The 16,566-nt window shown below is 40.6% G+C and overlaps 1 protein-coding gene across 1 annotated transcript; it reads left to right on the top strand.

Annotated features, from left to right (window-relative positions):
• Positions 1-1,271: 1,271 nt before the first annotated feature.
• Positions 1,272-4,663, top strand: LOC122221480 (the record flags this gene model as incomplete). The annotated part of the gene is given in 3 exon segments (XM_042940733.1): positions 1,272-1,640; positions 1,643-3,568; positions 3,641-4,663. Coding segments are annotated over 3 exon segments (3,318 nt in total), but the record flags the coding sequence as incomplete, so codon positions are not given.
• Positions 4,664-16,566: the final 11,903 nt, after the last annotated feature.

Genomic DNA, 16,566 nt, shown 5'->3' with positions numbered 1-16,566 from the left:
AATTAATTTTTCCTCCCTCGTATAACCCCTCTAGGATGCTGGAAGAACACCATCCTCCCCCTCCGGGGGAGGCAGACGCTGTTCTGAGAGCGGGAGGCGGAAACACTCCAGTGGGAAGCCCGCCCTTCACCAGACAAAGGGCTCAGAGGGAGCAATCCGCCTCCGCCGCCGACTCCACTATTCTGCCCCTGCGAGCCACCGGACCCCCAGACGCGGAGGGGAACCAGCCCCATCACTATTGGCCTTTTGCCACTAGTGACCTCTACAATTGGAAAGCTCAGAATCCTAAGTTTTCCGAGAAACCGGCAGGGCTTATTGATTTATTAGACTCTGTTCTTTTTACCCATCAGCCCACGTGGGACGATTGCCAGCAGCTTTTGCAGGTCCTGTTCACGACTGAAGAAAGAGAAAGAATCGTCAACGAGGCCCGAAAACTAGTTCCGGGCACAGACGGGAATCCCACCACCAACCAGGCTCAGATAGATGCCTCCTTCCCCTTAACTCGGCCCCAGTGGGATTTCAACACGGCAGAAGGTAAGGAGAGGCTCCAGGTCTACCGCCGGACTCTAATGGGGGGTCTCCGAATGGCTGCTAGAAAGCCAACCAATTTGGCCAAGGTAGGAAATGTACAACAGGGAAAAGATGAATCTCTGGCTGCCTTTTTAGAACGGATCATGGAGGCATTCCGTACCTATACCCCCATGGATCCAGAGGCTCCGGAAAGCAAGGCAGCTGTTATCATGGCCTTTGTAAACCAATCGGCCATAGACATTAGGAGAAAATTACAGAAAATAGATAGACTAGGAGAAAAAAGTCTGCAGGACTTACTGGTGGTAGCCGAAAAGGTATATAATAACCGGGAGCTTCCTGAGGACAAGCAGGCTCGCGCCATGGCGGCTGCCAGCAGTAAGCAGACTCGAGACCTGGCCAGAATACTACTAGCTACCACTGCTGACTCCCCTGAGGAACGAGACCGCTGTCTCTGGTAGCTGGCAGACGACGCAAGAAAAGGTAAAAGAACCACCAAGGGGGGGAAGCAGAGGCTGCAGAAGGATCAGTGCGCATACTGCAAGGAGATAGGGCATTGGGCCCGAGATTGTCTGAAAAGGGCCGGCGGGAAAGGAAGCAAGACTGATCGAGTAAAAGTCCTAGAGCTAGATGAACTAAGTGATTAGGGGAGTCGGGGTTCGGACCCTCTCCCCGAACCCAGGGTAACTCTTAAAGTGGAGGGGAACCCTGTTGACTTCCTTGTCGACACCGGAGCACAACATTCGGTCCTCCGCACCCCACAAGGAAAACTAGCCAGCAAGAAGTCCTGGGTACAAGGGGCAACTGGTATGAGCCAGTATTCATGGACTACCCGAAGAACAGTAGATTTGGGAACGGGCCAGGTATCCCACTCCTTTATGGTAATACCAGAATGCCCCTACCCACTGTTAGGACGGGACTTACTGACCAAGATTGGAGCTCAGATAACTTTCAGACAAGGGGGGCCTCAGGTCACCGATGGCAAGGGCCACCCCATCCAGGTACTGACCATGAAACTGGAGGATGAATACCTCCTCCACCAGGAGGCGCTCCCGAGAGAGGATAATATAGACAGATGGCTACAAGAATTCCCCTCGGTTTGGGCAGAGACTGGGGGGGGAAGGGACTAGCTGCTCATAGGACCCCAGTCCTGGTAGAGCTCAAGCCAGGAGAGAGTCCGGTAAGGATCAAACAATACCCCATGTCCCAGGAGGCCCGGAAGGGGATCCAGCCACACATCTGGAGACTACAAAGCCTAGGGGTACTAGTTCCTTGCTAGTCTGCCTGGAACACCCCCTTACTGCCGGTCAAAAAGCCTCACACAAATGACTACCGACCGGTACAAGACCTCCGGGAAGTAAATAAGAGGGTCGCGGACATACACCCAACTGTTCCCAACCCATATACTCTCTTGAGCTCCTTGGCGCCCTCCAGGGTCTGGTATACTGTACTAGATTTAAAGGACGCCTTCTGCAGTCTGCCGCTGGCACCCCAGAGCCAACCCTTGTTCGCCTTCGAGTGGCATGATCCGGAGGAGGGCTACAGTGGGCAACTCACCTGGACACGGCTACCTCAGGGATTCAAAAATTCACCCACCATCTTCGACGAGGCACTACACGAGGACCTGGGTGAGTACAGAAGGGAGCACCCTGGCCTCACCCTCCTACAGTACGTAGATGACATCCCGATTGCTGCCGACACGGCCAAAGACTGTGAGCAAGGGACCCAGGACCTGCTGGCTACCCTGGGGGCTTTAGGGTACCGGGCATCCGCGAAGAAGGCTCAGATATGCAGGGAGAGGGTAAGTTACCTGGGATATATCCTGGAGGGCGGACAGCGGCGGTTATCAGATGCCAGAAAAGAAACTGTCCTAAAGATCCCTACTCCCACCTCCCGAAGAGAAGTGAGGGAATTCCTAGGATCAGCCGGCTACTGCCGCCTCTGGGTTCCAGGTTTTGCTGAGATCGCCAGGCCCCTATATGAAGCTACCAAAGAGGGGAAAACATTTAAATGGACTGAAAAAGAAGAAATTGCCTTTAATCGGTTAAAAAAGGCCCTCCTAAGTGCCCCAGCCCTGGGCCTACCAGACATTACGAAACCCTTCCACCTCTTTGTAGACGAACATAAGGGAATAGCAAAAGGGGTTCTAACTCAAGCCTTAGGCCCCTGGAACCGCCCAGTGGCTTACCTGTCTAAGAAACTAGACCCAGTGGCTGCCGGCTGGCCGCCATGCCTAAGAATTATTGCGGCGACAGCACTCCTAGTCAAGGATGCAGACAAACTGACCCTAGGACAGGAGATCTGGATCACGACCCCACACGCCATTGAAGGGGTCCTGAAACAGCCTCCTGATAGATGGATGAGCAATACACGTATGACTCATTACCAGAGCCTCCTACTCAACCCTCCATGAGTGCGGTTCCACCCCAGTGCGGCCCTCAATCCTGCAACCCTGCTGCCCGACCCTGACCTAGGTGCTCCACTACATGACTGTGCAGGAATCCTGGAACAAGTACATGGATTCCGGACGGACCTGACCGACCAGCCCCTCCCCGATGCCGAGGCTACTTGGTTCACTGATGGCAGCAGCTTTGTGCAAGATGGACACAGGTATGCGGGTGCAGTGGTGGTCACCAAAACGGACACCGTATGGGCGGAGGCTCTACCCTCCGGAACGTCAGCCCAGCGAGCGGAGTTCATAGCCCTCACCAAGGCGCTGATGCTGGGAGCTGGAAAACGGCTTAACATCTACACAGACAGCCATTATGCATTTGCCACAGCTCATATTCATGGGGCAATTTATCAGGAGAGGGGGTTACTGACGGCAGAAGGACAGACTATAAAAAATAAGCAGGAGATACTTAACCTGCTTACGGCCTTATGGCTTCCTGCCAAGCTAGCCATTATCCACTGCCAAGGGCACCAAAAAGCTGATAACCCAGTAGCTAGAGGTAATCGAAAGGCTGACCAGGCAGCCAAGGCAGTAGCCCTTACTCCAGTCCCCACCATGACCATACAACTACCGGACCCGGGAGACCCAGTTTTACCAGACCAGCCCAAATACTCCCAGGAGGAGTTGCAGCGGATCAAGAAACTCCCCATGGCCCAGGAGATAAAGGGATGGTGGTATACACCTAACAAGGAGCTCGTGCTGCCAGACCGGCTCGGAGTCTCAGTATTAGAGCACATGCATCGGTCTACTCACATGGGGGCCCGAAAATTAAAAGACTTAATCCGACATTCCGGAATCAAGATTCACCAACAGGACACCAAAATAGAGCAAGTTGTATCTGCCTGCAAGACCTGCCAACTCACCAACGCGAAAGCCACATCAAATAAAAAAGGAACCAGGCTCAGAGGCACCAGACCGGGAGCCCAATGGGAAGTCGACTTCACTGAAGTCAAACCAGGAAAGTATGGTTATAAATATCTTTTAGTATTTACAGACACCTTCTCTGGCTGGGTGGAGGCATACCCAACCAAGCATGAAACGGCTCAGATGGTGGCTAAGAAGCTACTAGAAGACATCTTACCCAGGTATGGTTTTCCTGCCATGGTAGGATCAGACAATGGACCAGCTTTTATCTCTCAGGTAACACAGGCAGTAGCCAAGGCGGTGGGGGCAAACTGGAAATTACATTGTGCTTATAGGCCCCAGAGCTCAGGACAGGTAGAAAGAATGAATAGAACCCTAAAAAAGACCCTTACCAAATTAACCATGGAGACTGGCGGGGACTGGGTGACTCTCCTACCGTACACCCTTTACCAGGTTAGAAACACTCCTTACACTCTGGGTTTTACTCCCTACGAGATCATGTTTGGCAGGCCACCCCCTGTTATTCCCAGCCTTCGAGCTGAACTTCTTGCAGAGTTTAAAGATCAAGAACTTTTTCTTTCCTTGAGAGGGCTCCAGAGGGCGCACGAGGACATTTGGCCGCGCCTCCGTGCCATCTACGAGGCTGGCCCGACCCCGACACCTCATCAGTACAAGCCGGGAGACTGGGTCTATGTCAAGAGGCACCACCGAGAGACTCTCGAGCCGCGCTGGAAGGGACCCTACATTGTAGTGCTGACAACCCCCACCGCTCTCAAAGTAGACGGCATCGCGACCTGGGTTCATCACACCCACGTTCGGCCAGCGGACCCCTCCTCGATCTGGAAGGACTTCGTCACGCGATGGGCCATCAGTCGGGACCAACACAACCCGCTCAAGCTCAAGCTCAAGCTACAGCGCATTCGACCCACCTAATATTGGTAACTCTGTTAACTCTGCTTGTCATTGCTCATGCTACCGGGAGTCCCCACACCCCCCAAAACATCACCTGGCAGATCATAGATACCAGCTCAGGGACAATACTTAATTAGACCTCCCAGAGCCACCCCAGGGACACATGCTTCCTAGAACTTAGCGTAAACCTCCAAACTCTGTTCCCCTTGCCACCATAAATGCAGCCGGTCCCATGATTGGGTCCGTAAGTTACATGACAAGGGGGGAATGAAAGGGCGGGCCTACGCCGGCCGACTCCATCTTGTTCTGTGTTCTCCACCTTGAGTGACTATGTCCCCGACATGACCCCTTTTCCGGGAAAATCACAGAAACCTCAGACTGCGCCTCCTCCCCTTGAGTAACCTCCCGCTCACCCGTTCAAACTTTCTGATCAAAACACGCCCAGCGACCTGCGTAACAGGACTCCGACCCTTCCCCAGCCAATCGGCCGAGGCCACGACCCTTCCCCAGCCAATCGGCTGAGGCCACAGCCATTACCTCACCAACTGCCCCTAGACCCCTATAAAACCTTTGTGCTTTTGAAACTCACTCTCTCTCCCTGGTATCTTACCGCTGCGTCGGTGCAGGTAGGGGATTGAGCTTGAGCTAGCTCGAATAAAGGTTCTTTTGCTTTTGCATCGGACTCGGCTCCCTAGTGGTCTTTGGGGATCACGAATTCTGGGCATAACAAACAGCTGTTTTTTTTTTTTTTTTTTGAAAAAAATATACAACACTGATAAATCCCTAGCCAGGCATCTCAAAAAGAAAAGAGAGAAAACTCAAATAGATAAAATCACAATTGAAAGAGAAGAGATCACAACCAAGACCATAGAAATACAAACAAGTTTTAGAGAATGGTATGAAAAATTATATGCAAACAGAATGAACAACCTGGAAGAAATGGACAAATTCCTAGACACCCATACATGACCAAAACTCAAACAGGAAGAAATAAAAATTTGAACAGACCCATAACTCGCAATGAAATTGTATCAGCTATCAAAAATCTCCCAACAAATAAGAACCCTGGGCCAGATGGCTTCCCAGGGGAATTCTAGCAGACATTTAAAGTGAAGTTAATACCTATCCTTCTCAAGCCATTCGAAAGAAAGAAAGAAAGAAAGAAAGAAAGAAAGAAAGAAAGAAAGAAAAGAAAAGACTGAAGCCATTAAAAAAATAGAAACAGAAGAAAATCTTCCTGACTCATTCTATGAAGCCAGAATTACCTTGATTCCCAAACTGTACATACATCAAACTGAAAAAGAGAGTTACAGGCCAATACCCCTGATGAACATGGATGCAAAAAAACCCAACATGATAGTAGCAAATCAAATTCAATAGCATATTAAAACAGTTACTCACCATGATCAAATAGGATTCATTCCTGGGTGGCAAGGTTGGTTCAATATTTACATGTCAATCAATGTGTTACATCACATTAATAGAAGAAAGGATAAGAACCATATGATCCTGTCAGTAGATACAGAAAAAGCATATAACAAAATACAACATCCATTCTTAGTAAAAACCCTCAAGAAAGTCAAGATAAAACCCTCAAGATAAAAGGAAGATACTTTAACGTCATAAAAGCCATATATGAAAATCCCACAGCTGATATCATCCTCAATGGGGAAAAACAGAGCTTTCCCACTGAGAACAGGAACATGACAGGGACATCCACTTTCACCATTATTATTATAGCATTGGAAGTCCTACCTTCAGCAATCAGAAAACAGAATGAAATAAGTCATCCAAATTGACAAAGAAAAAGTAAAAATTTCAATCTTTACAGATAACCTGATACTCTATATGGAAAACTCAAGACTCCCCCCAAAGCTGCTAGACGTGATACATGAATTCAGCAAAGTCACAGGATGCAAAATCAATGTACAGAAATCAGTTGTGTGTCTATAAACCAATAATGAAGCAACTGAAAGAGAAATCAAGAAATCTATCCCATTTTCAATTGTATCAAGAAACATCAAATACCTAGGAACAAACCTAACCAAAGATGTAAAAGATCTGTATACTGAAAACTATAGTAAACTTATGAAGGAAATTGAAAAAGACACAAAGAAATGGGAAAAAAATCCATGCTCATAGATTGGAAGAACAAATATTGCTAAAATGTAATACTACCCAAAGCAATCTACACATTCAATGCAATCCCAATCAAAATTTCATTGACATTCTTCTCAAAGCTAGAACACACCATCCTAAAATTTATATGGAAACACAAAAGACCCGAATAACCAAAATAATGTTGAAAAAGAAAACCAACGTGGGAAGCATCCCAATCCTGGACTTGAGCCTCTACTATAAAGCTATAATCATTTTGGGGACAAAAACAGACACATAGACCAATGGAATATAATAGAGAACCCAGAATTGGACCCACAAATGTATGGCCAACTAATCTTTGACAAAGCAGGACAAAGTATCCAATGGAAAAAAGGCAGTCTCTTTAGCAAATGGTGTTGGGAAACTGGATAGTGACATGCAGAAATATGAAACTGGACCACATTCTTACACCACACACAAACATAAACTCAAAATGGATTAAAGACCTAAATGTGGAACAGAAAACCATCAAAACCATAGAGGAGAATGCAAGCAACAATTTATTGGACCTCAGCCACAGAAACTTCTTACTCAACACATATCCAAAGGCAAGGAAAACAAAAGCAAAAATGAACTATTGGGACCTCAAGATAAAAAGTTTCTGCACTGCAAAGAAAACAATCAACAAGACTAAAAGGCAACCGACAGAATGCGAGAAGGTATTTGCAAATGACATATCAGGTAAAGGGTTAGTATCCAAAATCTATAAAGCACTTACCAAACTCAACACCTGAAAAACAAATACCCCAGTGAAAAAATGGGCAGAAGACATGAAAAGACACGTTTCCAAAGTCATCCAGATGACCAACAGACACATGAAAAGATGCTCAATGTCACTCATCATCAGGGAAATACAAATCAAAACCACACTAAGATACCACCTCACACCGGTCAGAGTGGTTAAAATTAACTATTCAGGAAACAACAGATGCTGGCAAGGATGTAGACAAATGGGAACCCTCTTGCACTATTGGTGGGAATTCAAACTGGTGCAGCCCCTCTGGAAAGCAGTGTGGACTTCCTCAAAATATTAAAAATAGAACTGACTTATGATCCAGCAATATCACTACTAAGAATTTATCCAAATGATACAGGAGTGTTGATTCATAGGGGCACATGTACCCCAATGTTTATCACAGCACTTTCAACAATAGCCAAATTATGTAAAAAGCCTAACTATCCATCAACTGATGAATGGATAAAGAAGATGTGGTTTGAATATACAATGGAATACTACTTGGCAAAGGGAAGAGAAAGAGAAGATACAGACAGGGACTGCAAAAACATCCAGGAAACAATTAACAAAATGGCAATAGTACACGCCTGTCAATAATTATTTTAATGTAAATGGACTAAATTCTCCAATTCAAAGACATAGAGGGGTTAAATGGACATAAATATAAAAACACTTACAATGCCTACATACACATACAATGCCTACAAGGGACTCACTTCAAATGTAAAAACACACACAATCTTAAAATGATGGAATGGTAAAAGATATTCCATGAAAATGGAAACCAAAAGGAAACTGAGGTAGCTAGCGATGAGCAAAGATGGCAGAGAATTATGACGACTGGGATTACCCTTGTCTCTCAAACATAGCTGTATTGAGGTCAGAACACTTAGAATACCTAGGAATACTGTCTGCAGAGTGACAGAGACATCTCTACAGGTGGATGGAAAGAACTTGGGAGAAGAAGGGTGTGTATTTACGAATTGTGGGTGATAAAATGGCAGGCAGCATGGACATGGAGGCAAGGGGACCCCTTCTATGGAAAGAAGAAAGGAAGAGAAAGAGACGTTGTGGACATGTGGTATTGTATTTGGACAAGAGAAAAACCTATCCAGACCACAGTCTGGGGAATGAGAAATACAGAGATAGCCAGTTACCACTTTGAAAACAGGCTTAAGAGCTGAAAATCAGAGTTTTCAGGGGGTGCCCAACTTTCTTTGGACCAGAGCCACCACTGTGTGCATGCATCTGGGGAGGAGGGGAGCAAGTCTCAGATCGCAGTAGCAATCTCAGGAGCACACTGAGAGACAACAGAACCCACCCTTGAGTACTGTGGGAAGAGGGTTTATTGCCCCCCAAGGACAAAAGACCCGGCAAGCAACCTCCAGAGGTCCTTTGTCACCTGGGAAAGGTGGTGCTGCCCCAGGACCAGGCCTCCATGGTGTATGATCCTGTAAGACATGGGGTTTTGAAAGCAGCAAAGACTACAAAGGAACAGAGACATCACCAGAAGCATAAAACCTACAGATAACACAATGACACTAAATCCATATCTTTCAGTAATCACTCTGAATGTAAATGGACTAAATGCTGCAACCAAAAGACAAAAAGTCTCAGGATGGTTAAAAAAAATCCATCTATATGCTGCCTACAAAAGACTCATTTTAATTTTTTTAACATTTATTTTTTTGAGAGAGAGAGAGAGCATGAGCAGGGGAGAGGCAGAGAGAAAGGTAGTCACAGATTCTGAGCAGGCTTGAACTCATGAACTGTGAGATCATGACCTGAGTTGAAGTTGGACGCTTAACCCAGTGAGCCACACCCAGGTGCACAAACAAAAGACTCATTGTAGACCTGAGACATCTGCAGATTGAAAGTGAGAGGATGGAGAACCATCTATCATGCTAATGGATGTCAAAGGAATGATGAAATATCCATACTTATATAAGAGAAACTAGATTTTAAAACAAAGACTGCAACAAGAGATGAAGGACTTTATATAATAATTAAGCGGTCTATCCATCAAGAAGAGCTAACAATAGTGAATGTTTATGTCCCTAACGTGGAACACTCAAATATATAAATCAATTAATCAAAAACATAAATACATGTATAGATAATAATACTGTAATTGTAGGGGACTTTAATACTTTACTTACAGCAATGGAAAGATCATCTAGGCAGAAAATCAATAAGGAAACAATGGCTCTGAAAGACACATTGGAACAGATGGAGTTAATAGATATATTCAGAACCTTTCTACCAAAAGCACCAGAATACACATTCTTCTTGAGTGCACATGGAAATTATCAAAATAGATCACATACTGGGTCACAAAACAGCCTTCAACAAATATAAAAGGATTGAGATCTTACCATACATATTTTCAGATAAAAACTCTATGAAACTTGAAATCAACCACAGTAAAAAATTTGGAAAGCCCCCAAACACTTTGAGCTTAAAGAATATCCTATTAAAGAATGAATGGGTCAACAAGGAAATTAAAGAAGAAATTAAAAAATAAATACATGGGAGTCAATGAAAATGAAACATGACAGTACAAATCCTTTGGGACACAACAAAGGCACTACTAAGAGGAAAATGCATTGCAATCCAGGCCTACCTCAAGAAGCATGACAGGTCCTAAATACATAACCTAACCCTCACCTAAAACAACTAGAAAGACAACAGTAAAGAAATCCCAAAGCCAGAAGGAGAGAAATAATAAAGATTAGAACAGAAATAAATAATATAGAATACAAAAAAAAAAAAAAACCAAAAAAACAGTAGAATAGATCCATGAATCTAAGAGCTGGATTTTTGAAAGAATAAAACTGATAAACCCCTACCCAGACTTCTCAAAAAGAAAATGAGAGGACCCAAAGAGATAAAATCATGAATGAAAGAGGAGAGATCACAACCAACACCACAGAAATATGAACAACTTTTAAAGACTTCTCAAAAAGAAAATGAGAGGACCCAAAGAGATAAAATCATGAATGAAAGAGGAGAGATCACAACCAACACCACAGAAATATGAACAACTTTTAAAGAATTCTATTAAAAAAACGATATGCCAACAAACTAGACAATGTGGAAGAAAGGGACAAAGTCCTAGACACCCACACACTACTAAAACTCAAAAGGAAATAAACAGAAAATTTGAACATACTCATAACCAGCAAAGAAATTGAACTGGTTATCAAAAATCTCCCAACAAATAAGAGCCCTGGGCCAGATGGCTTCCTTCGGGAATTCTACCAGACATTTAAGGCAGAATAAATACCAATTCTTCTCAAGCTGTTCCAAAATGGAAGGAAAGCTTCCAGACTCATTCTATGAATCTATCATTACCTTGATTCCCAAACTAGACAAAGACCCCAATAAGGAGAATTATAGGCCAGTGTCCATGATGAACATGGATGCAAAAATTCTCAACAACATACTAGCATATCTAATTCAACAGTATATAAAAAGAATTTTTCACCATGATCAAGTGGGATTCATTCCTGGGCTGCAGGGCTGGTTATATATTCACAAATCATCAATGTGATACATCACATTAATAGAAGAAAGGATAAGAACCATATGATCCTGTCAGTAGATGAAAAAAGAATATATTTGACAAAATACAGCATCCTTTCTTAATAAAAACCTTCAATAAAGCTGGCATAAAAGGTACATACCTTAACATCATAAAAGCCATATAAGAAAGTCCCACAGCTAATATCACTCTCCTTAGGCCAGGAACACAACAAGGATGTATATTCTTGCCACTGTTGCTCAACATAGTACTGGAAATCCTAGCCTCAGCAATCAGACAAGAAAACTAAATAAAAGGAATCCAAATTGGTAAAGAAGAAGTTAGACTTTCACTTTTTGCAGATGACATGATACTCTACATGACAAATTCAAAAGACTCCACCAAAAACTGCAACAACTGACACATGAAGTCAGTAAAGTTTCAGAATATAAAATTAGTGTACAGAAATTGGTTGCATTTCTATACACCAACAATGAAGCAGCATAAAGAGGTATGAAGGAACCCATCCCATTTACAATTGAACAAAGAATCATAAATTATTGAGTAATAAGCCAAATCAACGATGTAAAAGATCTATACACTGAAATGTATAGAAAGCTTATAAAATAAATTGAAGAGGACACAAAGAAATGGAAAACAAAAACAGTCCATGCTCATGGATTGGAAGAATAAATATTGTTAAAATGTCAATACTACCAAAAGCAATCTACACATTCAATGCAAACCCTATCCAAATAGCACGAGTGTTCTTCACAGAGCTAGAACAAACAATGCTAAAATTTATATGGAACCACATAAGAACCAAAATAATGTTGAAAAAGAAAAGCAAAGCTGGAAGCATCAGAAGTACAGATTTCAAGCTGTATTACAAAGCTGTAATCATCAAGACAGTATGGTATTGGCACAAAAACAGACAAATAGATCAATGAAGCAGAACAGAGAACCCAGAAATTGACCCACAAATGTATAGCCAACTACTCTTCAACAAAGCAGGAAAGAATCTCCAATGGAAAAAAGTTAGTCTCTTCAGAAAATGGTGCTGGGAAAACTAGATGGTGACATGTGGAAGAATGAACTTGGGCCACTTCCTTACACCATACAAAAAAATAAATTTAAAATGAATGAAAGACCTATATGTGAGACAGGAAATCATCATAATCCTAGAGGAAAAAGCAGGCAGCAACCTCTTTGATCTCAGCTACAGCAACTTGTTACTTGACATGTCTCTCGAGGCAAGGGAAACAAAAACAAAATGAACTATTTTTTTCAGAAGATAAAAAGCTTCTGCACAGCAAAAGAAACAGCCAACAAAACTAAAAGGCAACTGACAGAATGGGAGAAGATATTTGCATATAACATAACAGATAAAAGGTTAGTATCAATGATATATGAAGAACTTACCAAACAAAACACCTGAAAAACAAATAATCCAGTGAAGAAATGGGAAGAAGACATGAATAGACCCTTATCCAAAGAAGACATCCAGATTGCCAACAGACACATGAAGAGATGCTGAGCATCACTCATCATGAAGGAAATACAAATCAAACCACATTTAGATATCACCTCACACAGGTCACAGTGGCTAAAATTAACAACGCAAGAAACAACTGAGGTGAGAATGTGGAGAAAGGCCAACCCTCTTGCATTGTTGGTGGGAATGCAAACGGATGCAGCCACTCTGGAAAACAGTATGGATGTTCCTCAAAAAATTAAAAGTAGAATTACCCTACGACCCAGCAATAGAACTACTAGGATTTATCCAAAGGATACTGGAGTCGTGATTCATAGGGGTGCATGTACCCCAATGTTTAGAGCAGCACTTTCAACATTAGCCACATTATGGGAAGATCCTATATGTCCATCAACTGATGAATGGATAAAGAAGGTGCGGTATGTATATATATAAATATATAAATATATAAATATATAAATATATAAATATATAAATATATAAATATATAAATATATAAATATATAAATATATAAATATATAAATATATAAATATATATATACACACACACATATACATACATATATATACATATATACACACACATATATATGTATATATACACACATACATATATATAGTATATGCACATATATGTACAGTGTATATGTATATATGTACATACATACATACATACATATACACAATGGAATACTACTTGGCAATGAAAAAGAATGAAATCTTGTCATTTGCAATTACATGGATGGAATCAGAGGATATAATGATAAGCGAAATATGTCAGTCAGAGAAAAACAGATATCATATGATTTCACTCATATGTGAAATTTAAGAAACACAACAGTAGACCAAAAGGGAAGGGAAAGAAAAATAAGATGTAGACAGAGAGGGAGGCCACCATAAAGCCTTTAAATACAGACAACAAACTGAGGGATGATGGGAGTAGGGGTTGAGGGAGATGGGGGAAATGCGTGATAGGCATTGAGGAGGGCACTTATTCGGATGAGCACTGGGTGTTGTATATAAGTGATGAATCAGGGGAATCTATTCCTGAAGCCAAGAATACACTGTATGTTAGCTAAGTTGACAATAGAGTTAAAAATAAATAAATAAAAGTAAAATAAAATATCACTTAAAAAAAGAAAACTGGGGTACCAATACTTATATCAGATGAAATAGACTTTAAAACAAAGAGTATAATGAGACAAAAAATACATAGTGATATAGGATTTAATTCAACAAGATACGACATTTGTAAATACTTATACACTTAATAGGAAGACCTAAATATATAAAGCGAATATATCAGACCTAAAGGGAGAAATAGAAAGCAATACAGTAATAGTAGGGTATTACAATACCACATTTTCATTGATAGATCATCAATAAATAAAATAAATATATAAATTTGACCTTAAATAACATGTTACACTGGTAGATTTAACAGTTATGTAAAGAACACTGGATCCCAATATAGCAGAATACACATTCTTCTCAAGTGTACATAGAATATCCTCCAGGATATGTTAAGTCACAAAAAATGTCTTAACAAAGTTAATAAGATGGAAAGCACCTTAACTATTTATTTTCAAAAATGCTTACATAAAACTAGAAATCAATTACAAGAAGAAAATTGATACATTTTCAAATATGTGGAGATTAAACAACATGCTATTGCATGGGTCAATAAAGAAATCAAAAGGGAAATAAAAAATAACTTGGGGTAAAAGAAAATGGAAATACAACAATCTGAAATTTATGAGAAGCAGTAAAAGAGAGTTCTAAGAGGGTAGCAATAAATGTCTACCTCAATAAATAAGAAAAATATCAAATAAATAATCTAACTGAACACTCCAAGAAAATAGAAAAAGAACATATGAAGTCCAAAGTTAGTAGAATGAGGGATAGAACAAAAATCAGAGCAGAAATAAATGAAATAAATAAAAGTGAAAATAAGATAAAAGAAACTAACATCTAGTCTAAAAAGATAAGCAGAATTCACAAACCTTAACAGGACTCACTATGAAAAATATACTGAGGGCTCAAAAAAAGAAATTTAGAAATGGAAAATGATATAATACAATAATATAAGATTAAAGCAGAATACTATGAATAATTATATGCCACAAAAGTGTAGTGCCTACAAGAAATGAATAAATTCCTAGAAACACACACATTCTAAAACTTAATCATAAAGATACAGAACATCTGAACAGACTGGTAAATAGTAAGGAGATTTATTTCATCAGTAATCAAAAATCTCCCAATAAGCACATATTCAGGACCAAATGACTTCACTTGTGAATTCTTCCAAACATTCAAACAAGAATTAATATCAATCCTTCTAAAACTCTTCCAAGAACTAGAACAGCAGTGAACGCATCTAAAATCATTTGATGAGGCAAATATTATGCTAATATTAAAAACAGACAAAGGATACACAATAAAAATACACAGGCCAATACCCCTAATGAACACAGATACAAAAAATGCTAAATGAAATAGTAAGAAACTGTATTCAAAAATACTTTAAAATAATCACAGACCATAAAAAAAGTTTGATTTAATCCAGGGATGCAAGCATGGTTCAATATATGTAAATCAATGTGATACACCACAATAACAAAATTAAAGATAAAAATCATGTGATCATCATAGGAGATGCAGAAAACTAATTTGACAAAATCCATCATCCATTTATGTTAAAAAAAAAAAAACTCCACAAAGTGGGTACAGGTTTGTATCTTAACATAATAAAGTTCATATATGAGAAGCCATGAGCTAACATCATACTTAATGGTTAAAAACTGAAAGCATTTCTTCTAAAATCAGGAACAAGACAAGGGTGATCACTCTTGTCCCTTTTATTCAACATAATATTGGAAGTACCAGCTAAAGTAACTAGGCAAGAAAAAATAAATAAACGGTCCTAACTAGAGAGGAAGAAGTAAAATTATTGTGATGTGCAGATAAAATAATATCATAATATTATATATAGAAAACACTAAAGGGGCACCTACGTGGCTCAGTTGGTTGAGCGTCCGACTTCAGCTCAGGTCATGATCTCACAGCTCGTGGGTTTGAGCTCTGCATCTGGCTCTGTGCTGACAGCTCAAAGTCTGGAGTCTGCTTCAAATTCTGTGTCTCCCTCTCTCTCTGCTCCTACCCTGCTCATACTCTGTCTCTCATAAATGAATAAATATTTTAAAAAATTAAAAAAAGTAAAACACTAAAGACTATATAAAATTGATTAAATGAATAAATAAATTTGGTAGGGTAGAAAGACACAGTCAGAATATGAAAACCTGTTGCATCTCTATACAATAATAATTATCAGAAAGAGGAATTAAGAAAAATAAATTTTATTTATAATTGCATCAAAATGAATAAAATCTTTAGGGATAAATTAAACCACGTATGTGAAAGATTTATGAACTGAAAAATGTACGAAATTGATGAAAGAAATTGAAGAACAAAAAAATAAGTGGAAAGACATTCCATGTTCATTGACTGGAAGGATTAATATTGTTAAAGTGTTCAACACTTTTTTTAAAGTGATCAAAAGCAACCTACAGATTAAATGTAATCTCTACCATAATTGTTGTGGTATTTTTACTGAAATAGGATAAACAACTCCAAAATTTGTATGGAACCACAAAAGATCCCAAAAAGCCAAAGAAATCTTGAGAAAGAACAAAGAAGGAGGCATCACACACTCTGATTTCAAACTATATTATAAAGCTGTACTAATCAGAACAGTATGTCCCTGACACAAACCAGGACACAGAGATTAATGGGACAGAATAAAGAACCTAGAAATATACTTATACGAGTGTGGTCAATTAATGACAAAGAAGCAAAGCATATAAAATGAGGAAAGGACAGTCTATTCAATAAG

This window comes from Panthera leo, chromosome B3 (assembly GCF_018350215.1).
Source record: "Panthera leo isolate Ple1 chromosome B3, P.leo_Ple1_pat1.1, whole genome shotgun sequence".
NCBI lineage: Eukaryota > Metazoa > Chordata > Mammalia > Carnivora > Felidae > Panthera > Panthera leo.
This window is presented reverse-complemented; position numbering and strand designations above follow the sequence as displayed.